The 27,777-nt window shown below is 36.2% G+C and overlaps 1 protein-coding gene across 3 annotated transcripts in view; it reads left to right on the top strand.

Moving 5' to 3' along the window:
- The window catches only part of LOC150103955 (spectrin alpha chain-like), an 850,682-nt gene that overhangs the window by 342,400 nt on the left and 480,505 nt on the right, over nt 1-27,777 (top strand). For all 3 annotated transcript variants that reach the window (XM_090397194.1, XM_090397195.1, XM_090397193.1), the window contains exons 19-20: nt 1,950-2,193; nt 8,937-9,059. In XM_090397194.1, the coding sequence (XP_090253320.1) occupies nt 1,950-2,193; nt 8,937-9,059 (367 nt within the window). The remainder of the gene's footprint in view (nt 1-1,949; nt 2,194-8,936; nt 9,060-27,777) is intronic.

Here is a 27,777-nt window from a genome sequence, read left to right as displayed (position 1 = left end):
GCAGACACTTTGGGAGAAAGTGTCTTGTCAGAATCTCAGCAACAGCTTCATATCCTCCTGAATTTTTAATACTGAAAGAGTAGCAAGAAAAACAAGGGATAAATTTTTGTTCCAAGGCTTGAGCAATACAATCACCAATTTGTTAAAGGGGAACTAAAAAGAGCTCTTTTACTGTCTCACCCTAGTGCAGTAGGGCCTGATGATATCCATTATGAAATGATGAGACATCTACCATCATCTTCTATGGATCTCTTTCTCTTAATATACAATAGAATACTGGAAGAGGAAGTGTTTCCAGATTCTTGGTATAAATCAGTTCATTACTATCTCAAAACCATGAAAGGATTCAACACAATCAAATATGGAGCAAGCTACCAACACTCCTATCCCAGTATCTCCCATAATGCAAAACACATCTCCTTGTGGATATGTATACTGTTATGCATTAAGGGATTGGTCACTACCCAGACTAGTTTCGACCTTTATTAAGGTCTCTTCAGTGGGAGCCAGGCCCAGAGTTGGAGATACCAGGCAGAAGCAGTAGCAAGGTCATCTGGTATCTCCGACTCTGGGCCTGGCTCCAACTGAAGAGACATCAATAAAGGTCAAAACTAGTCTGGGTAGTGGCCAATCCCTTAATGCATAACAGTATACATATCCACAAGGAGATGTGTTTTGCATTATGGGAGATACTGGGATAGGAGTGTTGGTAGCCTGCTCCACCTTTGCTCCGAGTTGCCTGGTGTTGTACTACTTACCCAGGTAAGATAGTACAACACTATATTCAGTCCTGAAGATATTTTCAGGCGCAAACTTTGTTTGCTCTCACTGGGATAAAGGATTAAACTAAATTTATTATAGTCTAACCTAGCGAAAAATAAACTTTCAACAATCAAATAATTAATGAGTTGCTGACCAGCTAGCTGCCTTTGTAAGATATTGGAGAAAATGGTTAATACCAGACTTCTCTGGTATTTAGAAAGGAATGATCTCTCCAATACACACTGTCGCTTCCGTAGACTTTGTTCAACTAGACCATTTGTTTCTTTTAGAAACTTGTATAACAGATGCATTTCTGAAGCAAGAACATCTGGTTTCAGTTTTTCTTTGACATAGAAAAAGCTTATGATACAGCCTGAGGTTTTTATAGAGGTCTTTTAATATGGCATATTAAAAGACCTCTATGACCTAGGCCTCAGAAAACACCTTCCTGTATTTATTAAAAACTTTCTGTTCAGATGAACTTTTCAACTCAGAGTGAGAAGTATGCTACCTCTGCCATGCCATCAAAAACAGGGTGTTCCCCAAGGCTCTGTCTTAAATGTGACACTTTTTGCTTTCAAAGTTAACTCAATCACTGAAGAGCTTCTTCTTCCCACTGTAGACAATGCTCTATATGTTGATGGTTTCACGATTTACTGTCACTCTTGTAACATGAGGGTAACTAAAAGACAACTTCAGCAAGCAATTGATCATGTCTCTCCATGGGCTCTTGATAATGGGTTCAGGTTTAAAACATAAAAAAGTTTCTGTGTAGACTTCTGTCAAAAATGCACTCTTCATCAATATCCTGAATTAAGAATGGGATGAACTGTTATTCCAGTAGCAACAGAAGCAAAGTTCTTGATGGCTTCACACCATCAAGAGCTTGGCTTGGGACTTATCTTTGACAGAAAACTTACATTCCTTGCACACATTAACTAAGAGAAAAATGCAAGAAAGCATTAGCTGGGAAACAGCACCAGGGTTATATGGAATGAAAGAGTAATAAATTCTTGTTGCTCCTAATTATACTAATTATAATTATAAGAATGTTGATAATGAAGTTTGACTATGTTATTTTCTGTTAATTTAGCAAAGTTATAAAAATCTTACCCTGTAATTCTATTGGTAGTTTAATATGTCATTTATGATAGAGTTGAATTTAATTTTACAAACTATACTTATAGGATCGTATCGATGGTATGGTTGTTCAGGCCAATCATTTTATAGAACGCGGACACTTTGATTCTGATAATATCCGAAGCAAGCAAAAGGCAGTTGTGGAGCGTTATAATGCCTTACATAGGCCTCTTTCTCTGCGTCGTTTCAAGCTAAGTGATTCATTGAGGGTACAGCAGTTATATAGAGATATAGAAGAAGAAGAATCCTGGATAAGAGAGAAAGAGCCAATTGCTGCATCAACAAACAGGGGTTTGTTTGTTTGTTTGTTTGTTTTTAAAAAAAGCATTTTTTTAACACAGTGTTGTTACATGAATTTTTGAGTAACTTTAATTAATTAATTTAATAATAATATAACTTTGAATTAATAACTTAAGATTTTTTCTTGTATTACTATGTAATATTATGATTTATATAGCATAAAACGTTTAGTTATTCCACATAAAACATTTTGTTTTTACTTATAGACCTATAGTTTTGTTTCTAATTATTATTATTATTAACACCCAACTTCCATGGAATTAAAGGTTTATTGCAGGAGGTACTGTTTATCTTTTGAAGATGGAAAACATGTTGATAATTTGTTGATAGGAAGAAAAGTGGTCACTAAATTGCATTTCTTAAGTGGGAAGAGAGAAATTGAGAAGCAGGTTGTAGAAATACAGGAAGAAGATGGATTCAGAGATGAGGAGTGATTAAGGAGGAAAGTGATAACATTCATAAAGGTGGGGATCAAAGGGTTATGAGCGAAAATCAGTGAAGATCAGTGAAACAGAGATAGTCAAATTGAAGAAAGAGGTATAATATAGTAGCTAGAGTACAATGATGGTGTTGATGGCATGGTCTCAAAGAGTGGAGAATTGTTATGTTTGTCTACCAGTCTAAAGAGTATCAGGAATAAAAGGTCAAAGTTCATAGCGGTGATCAGTTCAGTATGACCATAGATAACTGCTGTAAGTAAAACTTGGTTGTCTAAGGAAAGTACACTGTTAGGACTAGAAATGAAGGGATATCAAATTTTCCAAAAGATAGGAAGGTGAAGAGAGAAGAAGGCATACTGTTAATGGTAGCAGAGGAATTCTGAACTTTGAGTAGAAATGAAAAATAATAGTATGTATGAAGATTTTAAAGTCTTTGGTGTGAAATTGAGATCAATAGAAAAATACAGTATATCTAATAGAATGTTGCTATAGGCCAGGGATTATGGAGAGAACTAATTGCAAAATTTTTAGCTAAATTAGTTGGGCAAGTAAAAGGAAGGTTATCCTAATTTAGATTTCAGTTATAGGTGTGTGGATTGGAAGGAAGAGATAGTGTATGAGAACAAGGAGAATGAATGAATTTGTTGAGTTTCTGAGGGATAACCATCTTAAGCAGCATGTGATGGAAGCAATGCAAGATTTTGAATGTTGAATTTGTTGATATCCTCACAGGATGTGGTTGTGATTGAGGTATCAACACTGCCACCTGTTGGTGAGATTCAGGTATTGGTTTAGAAAGTAACAGGAAAATGTCATTGTCAGGAAGGTATATGTGAAATTATAAGGTGGGTGATTATGTAATAGAAGCTCAGTAGTCAACTAGCATCAATCATCATTGCTTTGGGTTGGTAAGCTCTGCAAGAGATGTTGACAGTGCATTGGAAATGATAAAACATTATCTGACAAGAGTTAAGCAAATATTGTATGTCCACAGTTCATAGAACTGGTGCTGGCAGATTGCCAAGAAGCGTCAATTCATGTTGAAGGAGAAAAATAAATAAAGGATGTATGAATTGGTCACCAACACATGAAATCGCATGCTATCTTGTCTGTTGCTGTAGTAGCTTGATTTTTGTTGTTGCTTTTTTGTATTAATTTTTTTATTATTAATTTGTATGATGGATCCAGTATAGTCAACAAGTTCTGGTGTTAAACCTTTCAGTGGCTCTTGCAAAAGAATATCATAATGTGCTGACATTCTGCAAAAAAAGAATCATTTGAAGGCAGTCTCCTTGTTCCAGTTTCTGATGTTACAAAATGTGCAAGTGGAATTGTGGGCATATCGGAGTCAACTGATAAAAGAATTTGTAGGGAATCAAAAGGTGAAGGTGAGCCAAAATTTAAATCTCCTAAAAAGCACCAGAGAAAGAAAACCATCGAAAACGTAGCTTTGAATGATTTTGATGTAGACATTATAAGAAGCATTCATTAATTTTATGTGGTCGAGAAAAAAGTGCCAACTGTTCCTAAATTGATTCCTGTGCTGAAAAAAAAATTAATTTTTCTTGGAAAAGAGAAACTTTAAGGAAAATACTTCATGAAATCGGATTTTGTTTCAAAACGTCAAAGAATAAATGGAGACATCATGGAGCAAAGTGACATTGTTTTATCTAGAACCCAGTATTTGAGAGCAATACGACATTTCAGGGAGGAGAAAAGACCAATTGTGTATCTAGATAAAACTTGGATGGACAGTAATTTAACTTATGAAAATGTTGGCAATCTAAAGAAGAATGTGGAGTGTTACAAACTGGAAATGCCTCACTCCGCATAATAATTTTGTGTGTGGGTGGAGAAATGGATTTTTTACTGAAAAATTTAAAGTAAATATGAATTCAAATTTACTTTTCAAAGCCAGTTCAACTGAGATTACCATGGGCAAATGAATTCTATGATCTTCAAAAAGTGGACAGAAGAAAAACTGATTCCAAACCTTCCTAAAAATGCTGTTGTTATAATCGATAATGCTCCATACTACATTAAATTAAACAAATTTCCAAATTGTTCTAATAGGAAGCAGGTCATTATGGATTGGCTCTCTTCAAATAACATTTCTCATTCTCCAGATATGCAAAAAATTTAATGGCTCAACTTGGTCAAAAGAAACTCGCTCAAAACTAAACTATTAAATTCGACACGATGCTCAAAGAGCATGGATTCCTAGCTTTGAGACTACAACCATATCATTGTGATATTCAGTGGCGTAGCTAGTGGGGTGCAGAGGGGGCAGTCCGCCCTGGGCGGCACTTTGAAACTTTTTGAACTTTTGCAGTTAGTGTCATTCTAAAATACAGTCTCGAGAACCCAGTTCCAAATATTGTAATACTACTGTGAATTTTCCTCACAATTGCTGTAAGTGTTGATAGTTGTGAGAGGAGTTTTTCTAAATAAAATTAATTAAGAATTACCTACATTACTATGAAATAGACTTCGCCGATGTCATCGACGATTCTGCTAACAGAAAAGCAAGAAAAATAACATTTTAGAATGTTGAAATTAAAGTTTTACTTCAAAAATAAACATAGTGTTTTAATTTATTTCCCTATACATCATTTTGACTTTTTGTAGTATTTTTGTGTGTATTGAGAAGGGCGGCAAACTCAAGAACCGCCCCGAGCGGCAACAGCTCTAGCTACGCCACTGGTGATATTAATGCTATTGAATATGTTTGGGCAGAAGTGAATAATTTTATTCGTTATCGCATTGTAACTGGGGATATTGATATGTCGAAACTTTTCAAGATTTCAGAACAGGCAATTAAAAGTATTACAGCTGAAAACTGGGGAAAATATTGCTCTCATGTCACCTCATTAGAAAATATGTATTGGGACAGAGATGGAATTATCGAAGAATTATGTGAACCTTTGGTGATCATTGTAAGTGAAAATGATGGTGATTCGGACACTAATTCCGATGACTATGAAGATTAAAAGGATTTAATAATGGTATTTTTTTTTTCAAACTTTTATCTATGGTTTTGTTAAAGAGTCACAACAAGTCATAAATAATTAATTGGTTTAGGACATTAAAGCGTCTCAGTTCTCTCAACTGTAAGTTTAGAATATCTAAGTTCATTTGAAAAAATTTCTGTTTTTCTGTATAATTATTAATTTTTTATACAAACTTTCTTAAAAATAAATTTTGTTACAATTTTTTTATACCTTTTTTAATTTTGTTAATACTATACATCAGTTTTTTCCAACTGTTATCTAATATAACAAAATACTTACCACTTTAAAAACTAGAATGTTCATAAAAGAAAAGCTAATTTTCCGGCCTGTAATGATAAACAAACTCACCCCATGAGATGGATTGATTACCCTATTATCATAATGGATTCTCCTTCTTCTGCCATGCGCAGATGTGTTGAAAGGTCCCATATCTGTGAGTGTACAGTAGATAGAGTGAGATGGATGAGAAGTGAAATCAAGCAGGCAGTGTGGAACATATTTGGTTATAGCATCATAAGAGTTGATAATAACTGAGATGACATCTCTCCCACCAGTTGGAGAGAGTGACCATATGGTTTTGACTTGGAAAATGAATAGACATGCATGAGTATCAAAGAGACGGGAACGTTTGTGGAGTTATAAGGCAGGTGATTATAATAGTCTAAGACGTCAACTTGGGGAAGTTTCATGAAGGGAGGAATTGGAAGGCCGGGATATCATTAGTGCATGGGATATTGTGAAAGAATATTTGTTAGCAGCAATGGTAAGTTGTATACCACGAGTGAACAAGAGGACACAATTTGGAGCAAAGTGGATGACAAACAATATTAAGCAGGAATTGCATATGAAAAAGAGGCTATGGAAGAGATATAAGGAGACAGATGAAGAGAAGATGCATGAAGAATATAAGACACAGGCCAGAAGAGTGACTAGTATGGTAAGGAAGGCAAAACTGGAATATGAGAGGAGATTGGCCCTAAGATCCAAAGAAAATCCCAGGGAATTTTTTAGTTATGTGGCCAGTAGCAGGTGAAATGACTGTGGAAGAATGATGTTGCGGGATAAAAATGGGAATAGAGTGACTGATGCAGAGGACATAGTAGAATTGTTCAATGAACACTTTATTAGAGTATTTCATCCTGGAGTAGTCAGTTTTAATTCTAGAGGGATAGGGCAGGTTCGAGGTTTAGAGGTACAGGAGGAGAGTGTGTTTCAAATACTGAGTCCTCTGGATGTCAGTAAAGCTGGGTATATCACCATGAGTTTTGAGAGAATGTGTTAGGGAACTGACAGTGCATTTGACCTGGCTTTTCAATGAAAGGCTGGCTGTGGGAAAGGTGGAATGGAAGGAAGGTAAGATAGTGCCATTGGATAAGGGTGGTAGCAGCCTGGAAGTGTCTAATTATAGGCCAGTTTGCGTGTCATCAGTAGTTGTTCAGATCTTGGAGAAAGTAGTGAGGGACCATATACAGCATTGGGCAGATGAGAGTGGTGTTATCTGTGAGAGTCAACATGGATTTGTGAAGGGGCGCTCTTGTTTTAGCAATATACTAACCTTTTATAAAAAGTTACAAGAGCATTAGATGAGGGAAAGCCATATGCTGCCATTTTCTTAGATTTAGCAAAAGCATTTTACAGGGTTCCACATGATAAGCTGATATTTAAGTTGCAGCACATGGGTGCTGGATGTCAGATTGGTCAACTGGATTCAGGATTGGTTGTCCAATAGGTATCAGAGAGTTGTCTATGGTGGAGCAATATCAAAGAGGCAGAAGGTTACAAGTGGAGTTCCACAGAGCTCAATACTAGAACCTATATTGTTTAACCTTTATATCAATGACATTGTCAGTGGATTGCAAGGCGATATTCAGTTGTTTGCAGATGAGACAAAGCTGAGAATGGTTATTAGTAATAGTGTAGATGTTTTAGCCCTGCAAGAGGATTTGAATAAGCTAGAGAGATGGGCAAATGAACGGGGGTTTAATGCAGCAAAATGTAAGGTCTTGAGATTTGGGAAACATCGATGGGATGCTGCATACTCTATGGGAGGAGTTATACTGGAGGAAGTAGGGGAGATGAGAGATCTGGGGTTGATGATCGATAGAAACCTGAAATTTAGGGGACATATTGCAAAGGTGATGCTGCAATTGCAGGTGATTGCAGAGGATTGCTACAATAATGAGAAGGACACTGACCTGCAGAGATAAAAGGGTTTTCATTCCATTATTGTAGCAATCCTCTGCCTATCAAATCCTGGGGACCAAATCTGAGAACAGTAGTCTTAGTGTGCTCTGATCAGACCACACTTAGACTATTGTTCTCAGATTTGGTCCCCAGGATTTGAAGGGGATAAATTAACTGTGGAAAGGGTACAAAGGCAGATAACAAAGATGGTTTCAGGACTGTACCATGTTAGTTATGAGGATAGGCTGAGGGAATGTGGTCTGCATAGTTTGGTGGATAGAAGAAGGAGAGGTGATATGATTGAGACTTTTAAACTGTTGAGAGGTGGTTACAGGGTTGACACTGGGGAGTTCTTTTGCTTGGTTGAACAGCGGGAAGGAATGATGACAAGAGGCCAACCCTGGAAGTTACAAAAGGAAACTGTTTGCAAGAGGGTGAGGAGTGGTTTCTTTGCATGGAGTGTGGTTGAACCATGGAATACATTACCTGATGGAGTGGTGAGAGCGAGAACGGTCAATGAGTTTAAGGAGTGGAATCATAGACTTTGTGTTTCTCGGGGAGGGGGGGGGACCTCCCCCGATGAGTCTTGATAGTCTTTGTGTTTCTTAGGAAGGACCTCCCACGATGAGTCTTTTGACTCCATGGAGGCTTGAATAATAATAATAATAATAATATGTATGAAGAATATAATTTTTTTGCCACTATGGTTAAAAAAAAAAAAAAAAAAAAAAAAGAGTAGAATATGTGAGAAGATCAGCCAGTCAAGTCAAAGATAATCCAAGGGAATTTTTCAGCTAATGTCAAGCAAAAGGAAAAATAATTATGGCAGGATAACATAGGTTATAGTTATGGTAACAAAGTTGCCATTGCAAATGATATAGTAGAGTTATTTAATGGGCACTTTATCTGTGTATATCAGGTGTAAATGATGCTTTGTAACATTCAGAAGGGAGGCAATAGAGCTATTAGAGGTGAGAGGATCATATGTATCAAGTGTTGATTTGGTTGGTAATTTTTTTTATTTATTTTTACTTTATTTTTATTTATTTGGCATTGGTACAGGTTCGTTGGTGTTAGTTATCTTTAGTTTTTTTTGTAGGTAGAGATCTGATTGGGGTACAGAATTTAATAAAGAAACATCAAGCTGTATTGGCTGAAATCAACAATCATGAAAATCGCATTCGTGCTGTCTGTCAAACTGGAGAAGACATGCTGAAAGAAGGTAATTTTTCGATCAAATGCTCTATTATTGTATTTATTCTGTTTATTGTATTTTTTTATATTAATTTATTAATAATTTGTATTATCTCCATGCCTTTACAGATAGTCACAAGACTCATTACCAGATCACAGTACATATCACAGGCTGAACCTGTTTATTCTGTGGTGCACTTACTACACAACTCCAGAAATGCATTCAACTCATTCAACATTCTCTATGCAAAAAATCTTGTTTTCACTTCTTTACTTACTTACATGATCCTTACACTGCTTTTGAAAGTGAACTTTCATTCCCCTGCCATCTATTACCTTATGCAATATTTTCTCTATATTTATTTGATTAGCATCTCTCATAGGTTATAATAATACAGGATGGTGTCTCATAAGAATAACTGATAACTAATTAAAAAAAAAGAATCTCCAGGTTCTGTATTTCATTATAACAAAAAAGAATAAAAATAATAAATAAAAAAAGTTATTAAATGTTTAAACCTGTTCATGACTTATGGAGAACCTTGTATATCAATCATATTTTCTTCTCCTCATCTGCTTAGCTATACAGAGCACATTCCCTCAGTCTCTCCTCATATTCAACATTCCACAGTTTCATTCGAGTTCATTTGACTCTGAACTCTAATGTTTCCTTATATTCAGGTGACCAGATCTATGTGCATAAAGCTAGATGTGGCCAGATTAGTGCCCCTGCATAAAATGAAATCTAGGCTAACCACATTTTGTCATTTATTCTGTTGTCAGTACATTATTATATATGGACAACTTCACGGATTCCAAAGACTCATTACATTAAACCAGGCTAACCAATATTTTCATAATGCTTACATATTCCTCCTAAACTCATCCATTCATAGTGCACTGATAACCATTTCTAGTAACCTATTCCACTTATTCACCACTCTCCAAGCAAAATATATAGTTTTTTATCTTAGAATCTTTACTGACCACACTTTTATTCCACTTCTAGAGCCAGATGTGGCCAGATTAGTGCCCCTGCATAAAATGAAATCTAGGCTAACAACATTTTTTCATGATGAACCACATTTATTCTGTTATCAGTACATTATTATATATGGACAACTACACGGATTCCAAAGACTTATTACATTAAACCAGGCTAACCAATATTTTCATAATGCTTACATATTCCTCTTAACCTCATCCATTCATAGTGCACTGATAACCATTTCTAGTAACCTATTCCACTCATTCACCACTCTCCAAGCAAAATATATAGTTTTTTTTATCTTAGAATCTTTACTGACCACACTTTTATTCCACTTCTAGGGGTGACTGTTTGTTCTCCCCCTCTCTTGCCATGAAAAATACATCTTTCCTCTAAATCCCAACCTGAATAACTTATATTTGTCAATCATTCCTTCATTTCTTTCTATCAACCAAATTTTTTAACTCATGGACCTATATTCCATTGTATAATGACAACTCGATGGAAACACTTCATTTAGGAAAAGGGGGAGGCATTCCCTTCACTATGTGAAGGGAATGCCTCCCCCTTTTCCTAAATGGAGCGGTGTTCCTAATAATGTGATCTGATAATGAAGGATAATAATTCCCTTTGTGATAATACTTTGTGTTGCCTTTTTTCTGCCTATCCACCATCTCTTCAATTAATGTAATATACTCCAGTTAATGTAATATTCCAAAATATTACACTGGTAACCAATACCCTTTACCTATAATTATTAATACATTTAAATCATTGCAAGGTTTTTTCATCAATTTTGTTTTGGTTGCCCTCTGCAGTTTAACACAACAACAGAAAACCAGATATTCTCTTTCAAATTATTCCTGATATCATTAATGTACAAATTAGACAGAAGCAGTGGCCAAACTAAAGATATCTGTGGCATGCCTTTATCTATATTCTCTCTCTCTCTCTCTCTCTCTCTATATATATATATATATATATATCTCACCTATAGTGCATCTATAGTACTTTGGTACTGTGAGTGGGCTAAGGATTTTTTTTTTTTTCATTTTTATTACTTTTTATTTTATTTATTTTATATCATCTGGAAACCCTGTTGTAGAAACCAAACACAGAACTTTTCAAGTCACTTACATAATTCACCCACTTACTTTGCACTTCTAATAAGTGGGGCAGTCACCTCACATTTGGCAGTGAAATTCATTACCCACCTAAAGACAATCACAAATATCTATGCCTGTGGCAAGATTTCCATCTGCAGCCTGTTAGTTTAGAATGGATACACTAACCACTTGGTAAATAGACTGGATTTATCTCTACTATTATACTATATTCTGATATCTGTCCAGCAGTATCATATCAAATGCTTCTGCAAAGCAGCATCATTTATTATTATTATTATTATTATTATTATTATCATTATTATGATACAGTACCTCCATGGAGTCTAGAAACTCAACATGGAAGATCCACACTAACATTTATACACACAAATCCTATCATACCTCTCCTTAAACTCATTTACTGTTTGGGTGCCTTAATTGCACTAATGCACTAATTCTGGCAATCCATTCCACTCATTCACCACTCTCCATGCAAAAAATCTACTCTGCACACACACCCTTACTAATCACTCTCTTGCACAACTTCCATAGATGATCCTAGTTTTCTATTTGCCGTATTATTGAAGAATTCTCTTTGCTTTAATTTTACAAAAACCTTTTAATATCTTAAAGTTTCTATTATCTCTGCCTAACAACTAAACTTTGTCCCACACACACACTCAAGCTATCCTCAGAGAGCTGTTGACAGTTCAGCATTCAGCAGACCTGTCAACAGCTTAGCCACTTTTCTCTGAAACTTTTCTACCACCTCTTTGATCCCCAAGAAACCCATGTGATCAAATCTGTGTGCAGTAGTTGCAGGCAAATAATAGCCTTTTAAAGAGGAAAAATAACCTCCCTATCTTTACATGTGACCATGTTTTTCAACATCCAAGTAATCCTTTGAGATATTTAACGACTTTTGCAATATGCCCTCTGTACTTCAACTCTCTGTCCACCATTATCCCAAAGTCCCCAGCCTCATCAAATTCCTGCAATTCAATATTCTCAATGTGACACATAATATGTAACCTTTTCAACAGGAAGTGCATAACCTTACATTTTATTATTATCATTATTATTATTCAGGCCTCCATGGAGTCAAAAGACTCATCGCGGGAGGTCCTTTCCAAGAAACACAAGTCTATCAAGACTCATTGAGGAAACACAAAGTCCATCACACCATTCCCTAAATGCATTGACCGCTCCCTCTCCCACCACTCCATCAGGCAATGCACTCCACGGAACCACCCTCCACATAAAGTAACCACTCCTAATCCTCTTTCTCACAGTCTCTCCTCGCAACTTCTAGGGATGGCCCCCATCATGACTCCCTCCTGCTGTTTTTTGCAACATTAAATTGCTATTCATTATCTTTTGCCCACAATGCAATTTATTTAAATCATTCTGAAGGATATCTACATCATCTTGGTCAACTATAATCATCCCCAGTTTTGCATCATCAGAAGACAACTGAATATCTCTCTTTATATTTTATTCCTGTATCATTGATATACAAATAAATTAGTAGGGGGGGGCCCTAATATAGAACTTCGAGATACTTCACTAATTACCCTCATTCTCCTAGCTTCCACTCCACCATATACTAATTTCTGGTGTCTATCTGTCAGCCCTCTCCATCCATGCCACTGGCTTCACATCCATTCCCATTTGCTCCAACTTTTGTAATAGTTTTCCATGTGGTATTCTGTCAAATGCCTTTGCAAAGTCCAGCATATGTGTTACCATTTCCTTTATCTAATTCCACTGTCACTTTATTATAAAATGTGAATAAATTACTAAGACAGGATCTATCCTTTATAATGCCATGCTGCCTACTATTGCATCCCTATCCACCCACTGTTCGATTTTATCTTTAACCAACTTTTCCAGTACTTTAATTGGAATATATTGGAATTTAACTGGAATACTTTCATTCTGATATGTTATCTAAGTTCACACATAGCTCCAGTCTTATCTGCAGTACCTTCATCTGCAGGTCGTTTGAGGTGATTTGGGGATCCCTTCTTGTGTAGACATTATTAACAATTTTTGTGGCTTCCATTTGATACATTTCCTGGAGCTGAAGATTCAAGCTTTGGTACATTAATCATGACAGTCTCTTCATCTGGAGGCAAATTCTCAGCAGCTAAAGGCTCTCCAGAATTAGGATCTTGATAAGAATAAACTTCAAGTCTTTATTTTCCTTTATTCTGATATATGATTTCAGAAGTTCACGCAAATACATAGCTTCAGTCTAATCTGTAGTTTAATAACTACTCCTGAGATATTAATTGGTCTGTATTTTCCTACCACTGTCTTGGAACCACCTTTATGCAATGGAACTATCTTATCCTCTTTCCACTCCCCTGGAATCCTGTCAGAGCTGAGATTTAGATTGAACAACATAATCAGCAATGCCATTTCTCTTGCATATTCACATAGCACATGGGCTGGCCTATGTGCATACTGCCCACTGCAGTATGCACATAGATATTTTTCAATATGCTGAACACCTTTTGTTCATCTACCTCAATTTTGATATGCATCTCTGTCACATTAGAACTACAAAATCTCCACTTGGATGATATACTTTTGCAAAATGATCACTGAGCAATTCAATTATTTCTTTTGCTTCTGTTACATTTTTACCATCAGCATTAATGAACGTCATCTTATCATAATAATTTTTCCTCTTACTTACTACGTAATAAAAAATGCATTTGGATTTACTTTAGCCTGATTAGCTAATTTTCTCTCATAACCTGATTTAGCCTTTCTCAAAATACTAATCACACTTCTTGCTTGTACTTTGTACTACTCATGAGTATGCTGATCAGCTTTTCTTTATATATGCTCAACAATATTTTCTTGTTTGCAGCTCTTGCTTTACATCTCTACTTATCTACTTAATCCCCAGTTGATTTTTCCTCCTGCACTCTGGTGTACAGTCTGATTCTGCTTCTCTCGAATAATCTCTGACCACTTCCATGCACTACTGACATTCTTTCCTTGTAGCTGCTCAAGCCATGACACTGCTCCAAGATGCCTGCTAAGTCTGTCATAATCACCAGCTTTATAGTTTAACATAAACTCATTCTTGACAAAGAAATGACTATATCACAATATAGCCATTTTTTTTATCATAAAAGGTGAGTTAACATGTTTGCTGCCAACTACGAGTATATGCGTAAGTTCGTATATGAACTTCACAAGTCAACTATGAGTATACTCGTATGTCGATTTACTGACCTCCTATGCCAAATACGAGTTAACCCTTAGTATAATTACCTTAATTTGGACCCTTGGATTCTGAATGAAGCGGAGAGCACGTCTGGGGAGCTTGGTAGAAGGGAAATAATTTCAACTAAAATATAGTATATTATATATGTGCCTCAGAAGCCAACTACGAATATACTTGTATGTTGATTACCAACCTCCTATGCCAAGCACGAGTTAATCCATAGTATAACGCGTAATTTGTAAATCAATTTAAAACTAATAAAATCAATAAAAATAAAAACCAATTAATAAAATAAAAAACAATTTATTCAAATTAAGAATGGTACATTTTAAAACAATTTTCCACGCACAATGGTGGTTTGTCCTGGGAAACAGGACAATAATAACATGTTTAGCGTCGTCGTTTGTTTCGTGTACACACACGGCATGGCTTTGTTGGGCGCTTCTTTTTTTCTGTTGGTGGTAAAATTCCCAAATAATGAAAATCCCGATTCCTCCTGATATTCTCTGATGCTGTAAGTTCATCCATTCCAACAAAAACAGATAAATTGATCTCTAAATTTTAACACAGTCATTGCATTTCCAGTAATCATGTTATAAAATTTATGCACATTTGAATCTATACCTCAAAAATGCATATTGCCAATTTCTTTAGCCATCTAATTGTCTTTCGTAAGGTGAAATAGTAAGAAAGCATTTGATCAGAAAGATCGGTGCCTGACATACCCAAATTATAATCCCTAACGATATTTGGTTTTAATTGAAATTTACCATTCCAATTTTGTGCTTCAACCATTTCAAATTTGTGCATATTTGAAATGGAAAGAACTTCCCTCTTATCCTTCCATTTGCTGACTACAACAGGACCTCTTCTTTGCCAGACACATTCCCCTTTCTTTATTTTCTTCTGAATAACATCTGGTGGATTGTTTTTCCTATTATTTCTCAGCGTTCCACACATGTACTTTTTTTGTCGGTAAGTGATTCCGTCAGAGCTACAGAATTATAAAAATTGTCCATATGTAATACATAACCCCTGTCTAAATATTCTTCCATCAAATGGAATACAATATCATATGCGTGACCCATTTTCGCTAAAGAGGATTCAGATTTTCCTGTATAACTTTTTATTTTTATCACCAATCCATTCGATTTGCATAGTTCATAGAATTTCACGCCATATTTATGTTTTTTGTTTTTTATGTATTGCCAAAACGCCAGTCTACCACAACAAACACCATTGACTCATCAATACCTAAGTCTCTGTCTGGCGTGTAGCTATTTCATATTACACTATTAAAATGATCTAGGACTGGTCTTAATTTGTGCAATTTATCATTAGCTGCTTGGGAATTATCTGCAAAATGCAAATGATGCAATAAAATTTGAAATCGATTTTGGCTCATTTTAGAGCACCAAAATGGCAAATTGTAAAGTTGATTTGTACTCCAATAATGCTCAATAGATGGTAAATTACAAGGACCCATATGAAGTAAAAGTCCAAGAAATAATTTAATTTCAGGTATGTCTGTTGCTTTCCAGTTTGAAATTCTTTGACTTTTTTTGATCTATGCTTGACTTTGCTCGATATTTTTGTAAAGCATATAAATTAGTTTGTTCTACTAAAATTGTGAGAAATCTTCAGAAAAGAAAAGTTCAACTAACCTTTTGATACTGAAATTTCCAGTGTCAATTTTAAAACCTGCAGTTTCAACAAATTATGTAGGCATGATGGGTTGCATTTGAATAGCTTTGGAGTAAGTGCACTGGAGAAAGTGTTGCTGGATGGAAGTACAGTGTGTGATGCATGTAAGAGATCAGAAGAAAGAGATGCAATGAAAAATCAGGAGAGTGGTATTGAAGAGACAAGTGCTTGCAAGATGAACAGGAAAACGAGTGGGGGGGAGAGCCTGGGTGGACAGGGTAACAGTGAATGTGTGTATGAAGATGGAGTATATTGCGATGTGGTTGGGGCAGTTGAGACTGAGCAGATATATGTGGTAAGTAGTGATAAAGGTTATTGGGCAGGTGTGGTGTGAAAATCACAATCAACAAGTGGCTTGAATAGCATTAGTTATAGATGCAAATATGAATTACTGTGTTTATTTACAAGTGCCAGAAGTATCAGCAATTAGGTAGATGAAATGGTTTCATTGAGTTTATTTTCCTCTAAATCATTGGAATAAATGAAATATGATTGAATGAAGATGATATTCTAATGGAATAGAAATAGAAGGATACAGTAATTAATGGATAAATGGAAAGATACAGCAGGGGAATTATGTCAACATAAGGTAAACATGAAAGACAGAAATAGTGGCAATGGTTATGAGGCAGTGTGGTATAAGTTGAAGGTTCACAGGAAGAGATATTTAGTTGGATGTTACTATAGGCCTGGAAATGTGGAGGATGGTGATGAATAAAAAGGATGAAGGAAATGCCACTGTGGTTCTCATCCAAACTACTACACAGGTAAGCTTAATGCTTTATTGTTAGATCGGGCTACCTACCTCTCTTTTGAGTATAATCCCACCAGCTCCCAAATTAGAACACTCCAAAGGCTACTTAAGAAGGTCACTTCTTGGCCTTTGGAAGTTACCAACAAACTAAAACCTTTTAATTCTAGACCCCCCCCCCTGAATACATGGACCTCCAAAAATGCATAAACAAAATGTGCCATTACGTCCCATAGTGGATGGAATGATTCCTCCACATACAAATTAGCCATAGCGCTCACACACTATACTGGTAACACACCATCATACATAAAAAAACTCAGCCCACTTCAAAGCCAGTATAGAAACCCTCTCACTCCAGCATACTGACATAATGGTCAGTTTTGACTTCTCTTTCCTGTTCACAAATGTCCCACTCAAGGAAACCTTAGAGCTCATCCAAGCCAAATTTCCTCCCGATATCTCAACCCTATTTCAGTTCACAATGAACTCAGGCTATTTTGTTTGGCAAGGAAAATTCTACAAACAGATAGAGGGGACAGCCATGGGTTCACCACTCTCCCCACCCTTGGCCGACTTCTTTATGGAGACTTTTGAAGAGAAAGTCTTCAACTCAGCCCCACAAAAACCCACTATTTGGCTTCGCTATGTTGACGATGTGTTTGCTATTTGGCCACATGGCTTGGATACACTCCACTCCTTCTTAACACACTTAAACAACCAACATCCCAGAATCCAGTTCACCTTGGAAAAAGAGGAAAACAACAGTCTTCCTTTCCTAGACACTCTAATCACTCGCCAGCCTGATGGATCCTTGGTTTCTCTGTATACAGAAAACCCACCCATACAGGCAGATACATTCACCAGCAATCCCCTCCCCCCTCACAACAATATGGGGTTATAAAAACACTATATAACAGGGCAAAATTAATCTGTTCAGATGACAGTGCTCTAACCACTGAACTAAATCACATCCGTAACATTCTTAGCCAGTGGCTGCAACCCCCCAAAAAATCGAAAAAATATTAAAACCAGTTACCCCCCCCCCCTTCATAACAAAGATTACACTAAATCCATCACCATTCCTATATCTGGGGCACCTCTGAAAAGTTAACCAAAATCTTAAAAAAATATGACTTGACACTTCTTGTTACAAACCATATAAAAAATTACCATCCCTTATCCGCTCCACCAAAGACCAACCACTTCCTCTAGACCTACCTGGGGTATACCAGGTCCTTGCATTGTAAACTGTCCTACTTTGGCCAAACAGGCAGGACAGCAAATGTGAGGATTTCAGAACACAAAGACTACATCTGGTTTCACCAGCGCAGCCACTCTGGGCTTGAAGACCATGCTCTGGATACCTGCCACAGAATATGTTGGAAGAAAGCCACGTTAATACACTACAGCAAATTTAATATGATAGACTGTTCATGGAATCAGCCTCAGCTCTAAAAAACTTTCCAAACCTCAACAAATTTGGGTGCATGAGACTGCCCCAAATTTGGGAAACTTGCATCTGGAGAACTTCAGCCCAACAGCCAAGACAACCCAATATAGCCTGCTAGGGGGCACCTTTAGTACTCTAGGAACAACTGTAGCTCATTTGCTTTTTGCAGTGCCTGCATGCACATGTCATAGTTGTATGTTCCCATGAAGATGGCAATGTGAGATTGCCAAAATATAGGAGGTATTTATTAAAGTTTCCTTTAATTAATATTCCAGTATACATTGTAAATTCCTTAAATAATTTAATAGTCATGTGTTATCAACGTATAAGTCTATCTACAAGAATTATCTATAAGGAAGTATATAAACAACTTGGATTAGTGAACAAAGGAAGGGTAATTATTATGGTTGATTTTAATTATGGTGGTATAAATTGCACTGAAGAGATAGCATTTCGGAATAAGGAAAATTAATTTCTCAAGTTCTTGAGAGATAACCGTCTCAGGCAGCATGTAAAGGATGGCATGTGAGGATCGAGAGTTTTAGATCTGATCATTTCATCAGAGGATGCAATTGCGAATGGGGTTTCGCACTTTCCTCCAGTTGTTGAGACAGTGATCATGAAGTGATCACATGGGTTCTGGCTAGCCACATGCATACTTTTGTGAGGAAAGGATATATGTGAAATTAAAAAGCTGGTGATTATGACAAGCTTAGGAGGAAGCTTGGAGCTATAGGATGGAATAAGGAGTTGACTGGAAATAAATGCTGCACGGGAACTAACAAAGAAACACATAGCATCAATGTGTGAATGTATTCCAAAGGTCAAAAGGCTGAATAAGGTAGGTATAAAATGGATGAATGAGGAGCTTAAGCATGAAATATGGAAGACGAAGAAGAAGAGGGCACTTTGTTGTCCTTGCTAACGACTCATTTAGCAAGGACAACAAAAGTGCAGTATGAGCAGAAATTGGCAAATCAGGTGAAGAAAAACCGTAGACAGTTTTTTAGACATGCGGAAAGTAGGACGCATGATTATGATAAGATGATGTTAATGAATGAAAATGATAGAATGTTAACTGCTGCAGAAGACATTGTTGAGATATTCAGTGATCAATTTATAAGAGTGTTTCATCCCGATCAGGGTGGAATCATGAGGAACTTAAGTGTAGCAGACATAGGAGAGGATAACCTAATTTTGAGTTAGCAGGAGGTATTTGAGGAAATGAATAACCTCGATGACATATCAACACACATCTTAAGGGAATGTTCCAGAGAACTGGCAGTAGCATTGGCATGCCTGTTTATTAGGAGTCTTGCAACAGCACAGGTTCCAAGGGAGTGGAAGGACAGTAAAATTGTTTCAGTGAATAAAGGTAGTGATAACACTGTAACTTACAATTATTGGCCAATTTGTATATCTGGAGTTGTGGTGAAGGTATGGGAGAGATTGGTGAGGAGTAGGATACAGATAACAGCAGTATTCCCTGTAGTTATCGGGTTTGTTAAAGGTAGATCATGTTTAACTAACTTACAAGGTGACAAAGACCTTGGATAGAGGAGGTGCATATACATTGGTGTACTTTGATTTTGTAAAAGCTTTTGATAGACTGCCACATGACTTGTTAAATAAGTTGAAACAGATGGGATTGAATAATAGACTTGAATTGAAACAGTGACTGGCTGTCAAATAGATATCAGAAAGTTGTATAATGGAGATGCAGTATACCAAAAGAGGAAAGTCACTAGAGGTGTACTGCAGAGGTCAGTTTTTGAATTGTTGTTCAATTTTTATGTGAATGATATTGGGGATGGGTTTCACTAGTGATATGCAGATGATTCAAAATTGGGGAGAGCAATGCAGAGTCAAGAGAATGTTATGGCCTTACAAGAGGACTCGAAGAGATTGCATGAATGGGCAGGTAAGCGTAACTGTCAGTTCAATGTTGCAAAGTGTAAGGTTTTGAGATTTGGTAAGGATTGATGGGATGCAAAGTATACACTTGGTGGGGAAACTTTAAAGGAAGTGGAGGAGATCAGAGATCTAGGAGTAATTGTGGACCTGAATTTCAGGGGCCACATTGCACAATTTGTGAAGACATCACATCAGATAATGGCAATGATGTGGAGGACCCTGACATGCAGAAATAGAGAGGTAGCAGAAGCCATTGTATTGTATAATGCCAGTATGTGGCCTTTATCAGGTTCAATGTAGATTATTGTGCACAGATTTGGTCGCTGAGTTTCATGTTGACAAAGATATGTTGGAAATGGTCCAGAGAAGATTCACAAAGGTGGTTAGTGGTCTTTAGAATATGCAGTATGAGGACAGATTGAGAGAATGTAAGTTGCAAAGCCTTGTGAACAGGAGGGAGAAGATGGGAAGATATGATTGAAACATATAAGCTATTCAATAGTTGTCAGGTTGACATGGAAGACCTTTTTCATAGAATGAAAGAGCATGGTTAAACAAGAGGTCATCCCTTGAAATTGTATAAGGAGAGTGTGATCAGAGGAGAGGAGTAGTTTCTTTACATGGAGAGTGACTGGTGAGTGGAATGCATTGCCTGAGTGTGTTGTGAATGTAGACATATTAAATCAGTTTAAGGCATGGTTGGATGAGTATTGTTTGCAATAGTGTATACCTCCCATGATTAATCTCTGACTCCACACAGTTCAGATGTTAATAATTATAATAATAATATTCTGATCCTCTAATTTCTGAATTCTGCCAATTAACCATCTTCTCTGGTACTTTAACCATCTCTGCTGAATCTGTATTTTACTGTGTCTTGCAATGTCATTTATATAACAAAACGATCTTGCTGCTACTTAGTACTGCCTAAGTAGCAGCAAGATCCTGAGTGGCAGTGCTACTCAGTACTGCCCACTCAGGACCTGGCCAGTACTGAGGCCAAAAGTAAACAACCTGATTAAAAGCATAATAAATTTCTTGATGCTCTTTCAGAGAGATTTTTAATATTCTGTGCACCTCAAATTCACATACCTTTATTTTCACATGGTCTCTGTCAATTCTGGTGGAGAAAATGCAGTGGCCCACTCAGTAATTCAACTACCATTAGTATTTATTAAATTTCTTCTTCTTTTTCTGGCTCTACAGTCAAAATCAAGCCTTGATTCTAGCCCTCTCAGGATGCTTCTCCAGTTTGGACATTACAATATGATGCAATGCTTTCTTGACCAATGGTATCTATTAATCTTGTTCTTTATATTCTGCTTGGTATTTTAATTAATAATTTAATAATTTTACTTAATTAATAATTTTACTGTTTACTGTCTTCTTAAGAATACTGTCGTTTTCTATATGAATAACATCTGCTCACTGCCACTTTTTTGAACTTTATTTTATAGGTATTGCAGGTTGTTTATAGAGTTGATATAACTTATTGTTGTATTAGATCCTCCAGAAACCATTGTCAGTCGCTAGTTCCAAATAGTTTTCTATGGATTTTCCTTTCAAAAGCTGAAATCAGATTCTCTATCCTTGCTTTAAACATCCAGATTTCACATCTGTAGGTAATTTGATGAACCGTAAAGCAAAGCTAATAATAATGGTAAGTGTCTGTTGGATTTCTGCTCAGCACATGGACTAGTTGCTAACACCATCCAATATAAAAATGTGCACAAATTCAGATGGATAGAAAATGCAAGAAATAAGTAAACTCTCATTGACTATATTATTGTTTATAGTGAGGTTTTCTCACTGATTCAGGACACAAGAGTATATACAGAGAATTTGAAATAGGAAGTGATCACTGTAGAATAAAATACACAAACATTATTCAAGAAAAAATGAAAGAGTTCAAAAACAGGAATCAAGCCTTGGGGATTCAGTGGAAAACCTGAAGAAAACATTGATTGATTCAGCTACAAGAGAGAGGCATGTGATGAAGTTGTCTAGGATAGAAAATGATTTATGGATAGAAAAATCAGAACTCGATGGTGGACTTCTGGAAGGAAGTTAAAGAGGAAAGAGGCAGTGAAGGAAAAGAAGAAAGCATATTCAAAGTTCCTGGCAAATAAGTCAGCTTGTACTCTATAGAGACAAATTTAAGAAAGTGAAGCAGTATGCTAAACTAGCTAAACAAAAGAGACTTTGGTAAGAACACAGAAAATAAATATCAGGAAGAGTGGCAAGATATTCTGGAGATTGTTGACTCTTATTTGTTGAAGAAGCTCAGAAATGGAGGAAAGAGTGCTGTAAAAGAATTACAGATGACAAGGGTGACATGACAACTGGAGATAAAGATATCCTGGATATATTATTATTATTATTTTTTTTTTTATTTTTATATGACACCTCCAGGGAGTCCAAAGACTCATCGAGGGAGAGTGTGGCAAAGCATCAAATGAAAAACCCTTCCAACTACTAACCACACTCAAACTTGCTTAACTTTTTGCGTGAGCCATTAGTAGCAGAGGCTCTACCAATCGACCAACCTTTGCTGGCATGTTGTAATTTGAAAGATTGCTAAATGAAACAAGTGACAGCACAATGTTAGAAAACACTCAACAAGCATACAATCAGGAACACATATCAATACTTGAAGTAGAAAAAGCTATCATAAAACTGAAATGTGGAAATGCACCTGGAGTACATGATATTAACCAGAATTGTCAAGTAGTATTATTATTATTAAGGGAGACCTCCAAAGGGTCAGGACTCATTGAGGAGAGACCATATATTACATGCACCAGCTGTCATACTTGTTCTGGAATTCATTCACACTGGTTGCACACACAACATCCAATGGCAATCCAGTCCAATCATGCACCACTTTATAAGAGAACAATCTAGAAAATTCCATCAACTTAAATCCTGTATGACCCTTTCAGAAGTTTGTAAGTCTCAATCTTATCAACCCTCTTTCTCCTGTTTGTTTGTCTGCATTCTACAAATTCTCAATCTGTCTTCATAATCAGTATTCCACAAACTTGATATAATTTTTTACACTCCATTCTATCAGAATCACAATGAAAACCAGGAGACCAGACCTATGCACAGTAGTCCAGTGAGGTCTTATCAAGGCCTCGTAAGAAGCAAAATGACATCCTTATCTTTACTTATCAAAGTTCGTTTCAGTATTGCAATTATCTTTTGAGTTGTATTTGCAATCTTTGCTGCATGGCTCATGAACTTCTTCCTATCCACTAACGCTCGAAAAAGGTGCATCATTTTACATTTATTGACATTGAACTGACATCCATTTTCCATGCTCACAATTTCAGCATATTCAAATCATTCTGCAAGAACTGCCTCAGCTGCATTCCTGATTACTACCACTCTACCTATCTTTGCATCATCAGCAAATAGCTGCATGTCACCTGTCAATTCCTTCCTAATGTCATTCATGTGCAGACTGAGTAACAGTGCACCAACGACTGATCCTTGTGGTACACCACAAGTTACCTTAAATTTTACAGACTCACATCTTCTGTATACCACTTTTTGATATCTGTCAGTCAGTCATCTTCTTATCCATGCTAATATTTTATAATCCAAACCCATATTCCCCAATTTATGCAGTAGTCTTCCATGCTGAATTTTGTCAAAAGTCTAAGCAAAATCCAAAAGTATCATGGTGTATTCATTCTCCTTGTCTAGCTCAGTGGTAATGTTATTATAGAATGTGAGCAAGTTGCTAAAACATGACCAATGTTTTGCAACTTGTGAATGTACAGATTGAATAACAGTGGACCAAGGTCTGATCCCTGTGGTACACCACTGGTTACCTAAAATTTTGCAGACTCACATCCCCCTGTATATCACTTTTTGTTTCCTTTGTTTACATTCTTAGTTAACCCATGCTGTTCATTGCAAATTAGAGATTATCTGTCAACCCATTTCTGAATGCGAGCTCTAACCATCTTTTCAAATTTTCACCACTTCTCCTTAGATACAATTTGGTTGATAGTTAGATACATCGGTCTTTGCACCACCCTTGTGCAATGGGATTACTATACATTCCCTCCACTCCTGAGGAATCTTCCCTGTTCTGAGACCTAAATTATATAGCCTGGTAACCCTCGTATAATGCAGTACTTATACAACGCGGTTTCAATAAACATGGTCTACAAATTGTAGTAACCCTTGTTCAACGCACTACATATACAACGCAGTTTCCATATAAGACGGTCTACAAACTATAGTAACCCTTTATCTTTTCATATATTTTTGAATGCGCAACTTAAAAATCAAATTTTATCTTTGTTAAATTTGCACCTGCCCATATTGCACATGTTGTTATAAGTAGCAAATTTATATTAGGGGAAATACCCTTTAGCACGCAGGTATGTCAACTATTTACCGTATAAAGTGTTTATTGTTGAAAATTGTCTTCGTTTTCTGCCAGAAAAGTGCATTAAAAATCATAAGTGTGTTAATCTCGAGTTGAGTACTTTATTTTTTGGTGAGTTACATACAATATATAATGCTTTTTTTTATGTAAAAAAAATTATTTTTATAGTAATGGCCACTTAGAGCACTATTATGATATGGTTGAAAACAAAATTAGTGAATTAATTGATGGGGAAATAGATTTAAATGAAAAGCAACTGGTATGATAACCAAATGGCTGGGAATGTTCTGCTAGAGATTCTGGTTGATAATCCATTAGAGAATTCAGTTTAAAGAAATTAGCAGAAGGATTGAACATGGCAAGAAAGTTATTTTATGAATAATGATCTCTCAATGGAATGCTCTGGAAAATTCACGAGACAATTGGATATTTGTTTAGCTCCATATTATGTACTTAATAAAAAATTGCAGCATAGTGATAACCAAGGTCTTAACCAGCCAAAGTATGCGATGAGAATTATACTAATGATGTCCAAGAGATTTAAAGTGATGACGATATCTGGCCAATAGTAAATAAAGAACATCTATGAAATGTTAGTTTTGAAGAGAGTGATGACGATTAAAATATACACTTTTATAAATATACACTGCCTAAAACATTTATGTATTATGTGCAATGAAGTTTATGTACAGTTTGTAATTTTTTATAATTTTATACTATGTATTTGTTTCATAGTTAATGTTTTGTTAACTTACATGAATTACCTGAACTAAATAAAAATATATTTTTGTCGGATATGTCATTGTTGTTTATATAATCTAAAAAAGACGAATTTGGAACAATAACCCTTCTTTTTCTATATGATCTGAGTCTCGCATAACGCAATTTATATAACACGGCATTTGTATGGAACCTGACATCTGATATACGAGGGTCACTTGTACTTACTTATTACAATAAGGTGATGGCTTCCTTGGATAGACGAGAGGGATACACAGTGGTATACTTAGATTTTGCAAAGGCTTTTGATATATTACTACATGATAAGTTAATAGTCAAAGTAGAGCAGATGGAGTTGGATATTAGTTTGGTGCATTGGATCAGAAACTGGCTATCTGATAGGTATCAGCAAGTTGTGTATTACGGAGCAGTATCCCGGAAAAGGAAAGTCACAAGTGGTGTACCTCAGGGAAGGGGGGGGTTAGGACCATTACTGTTTAATCTGTATGTTGATGATATTGGCAAAGATTTGGATGATGATATTCAGTTATTTACAGATGATGCAAAGTTTGGATGAACTGTGAAGAGTAGAGAAAATGTAGCCTTGCAGGAAGACTTAAATAGATTCAGTGAATGGGCATGGGAATGGGGATAAAAGTTCAATGTTGCAAAATGTAAGGTTTTAAAAATTTGGAAACAAAGTTGGAATACAGAATTTACGCTTGGTGGGGGATATATTGTGAGGTGGAGGAAATTAGAGATCTTGGGATGATGGTGGATAAGGATCTGAAATTTAGGGAACACATTGCCAAAATTGGGAGGACAACATAAACAATTCTGGGTATGATGCAGAGGACACTGACTTGTAGAAGTATGGGGATTCTTGTTCCATTGTATAGGGCTCTGATTAGGCCAGTGGAACTGTGCACAGATTTGGTCACCTAGTTTTCAAAAGGACAAAGAGATGTTGGAAAGGATCCAGAGGCAACTGACTAAGGTAGTTTCTGATCTCTGGACTGTCGAATATGAGGAAAGGTTGAGAAAATTCAATTTCTAGAGTCTACTGGATAGGAGGCAGAGGGGTGATATGATAGAGACCTACAAGTTAGTAAGGGGTTGTTATAGGATCAATACCAGAGAGGTTTAACAGAAAGCGGTTGGAGATTAGTAGAGAACTAGAGGTCATCCCTGGAAGCTGTATAAGGAGGGTGTGGGCAGGGGAGTGAGAAGAAGGTTTTTAGCATGTTGAGTTGGAGTTTATTATTATTATTATTATTATTATTATTATTTGACACCTCCATGGAGTCCAAAGACTCATCGAGGGAGAATGTGCCAACAGCATTGAACGATTAAATCCTTTCAACTACTCACCGCTCTCAAACTTGCTTAATTTTTGCGAGCCATTAGTAGCAGAGGTTTGGCTTGTCTGAGAGGGTGGTGTCTGCAGAGAATTTAAGTATGTTTAAGGTGCAGTGATGAGTGATGCATGATGTGTATGACAAAAGGATCTCCTTGATGGGTCTTTGACTCCATGGGGTCTTAGGATGATAATAATAATAATAATAATAATAATAATAATAATAATAATAATAATGATAATAATAATAGCAAGTTCTGAGGCTTTACCTTTATTCATTTTCTTAAGGACATGTTCTGTTTCATCAGGAAATACATCTGGTATATTGTTTGGTTTTGGAATGATAGGTTCTGAGACTTGGCATTTAGTTGCATAAAGATCATTATGGAAATTCTGCACAATTTCTTCTATGTTTTTCCTCTTAATATGTTTTTCTCCATTTTTTTCAGGCTGGTTTTTTTGCCTGTTCTTCTTCTCTTAGTTTTTATATCCTGAAAGCTTTGTATTGTTGTCCATAGTAACTTACAGATAATTTTGTATTCTAGAAAATTTACTTGGGATTTCTTTAGTTCTTTTCTCTTTTTGAGGTAGTTCTATGGTTTGAGTTGTGAGTTGTTCTCTTTTATTTTGTTTCAAAGGAATTTCTGATTTTTATTTTTGTACTCATTGAATTTATTAATCAATTCAGTATAGTTGTCATCTGTGTAGCAGTTCTTAATAGCCCATTCGGTCTCTTCTATGCACTTCCCGAATTTTCGATAGTTTGTTTCTTTGGGCTGTTTTTTGTGGTTTGATGTTACCGTGATATGTTCTTCTTTTTATTAGGATTTCTATTAAGATTATAATAGTCTTAGGTATAACTAAGGGAAGTTCCATGGAGGGCAGAATTGGAAGGCTAGGATATCAATAGTGCTTGGGAAATTGTGAAAGAATATTTGTTAGCAGCAATAGTAAGCTGTATTCCATGGGTGAAGAAGCAGACACAATTCGGTGTAAAGTGGATGACAAACGATATCAAACAGGAACTGCAGTTGAAAAAGAGATTATGGAAGAGATATAAGGAGAGGGGTGGAGGACAGATACACGAAGAATATAAGACACAGA

Source organism: Typopeltis vanoorti, chromosome 8, assembly GCF_054136105.1.
Source record: "Typopeltis vanoorti isolate ZY-2024b chromosome 8, IOZ_Tvanoo_1.0, whole genome shotgun sequence".
Lineage (NCBI taxonomy): Eukaryota > Metazoa > Arthropoda > Arachnida > Uropygi > Thelyphonidae > Typopeltis > Typopeltis vanoorti.
The sequence above is the reverse complement of the archived record's forward strand: the minus strand, read 5'-3'. Positions and strand labels throughout refer to the sequence as shown.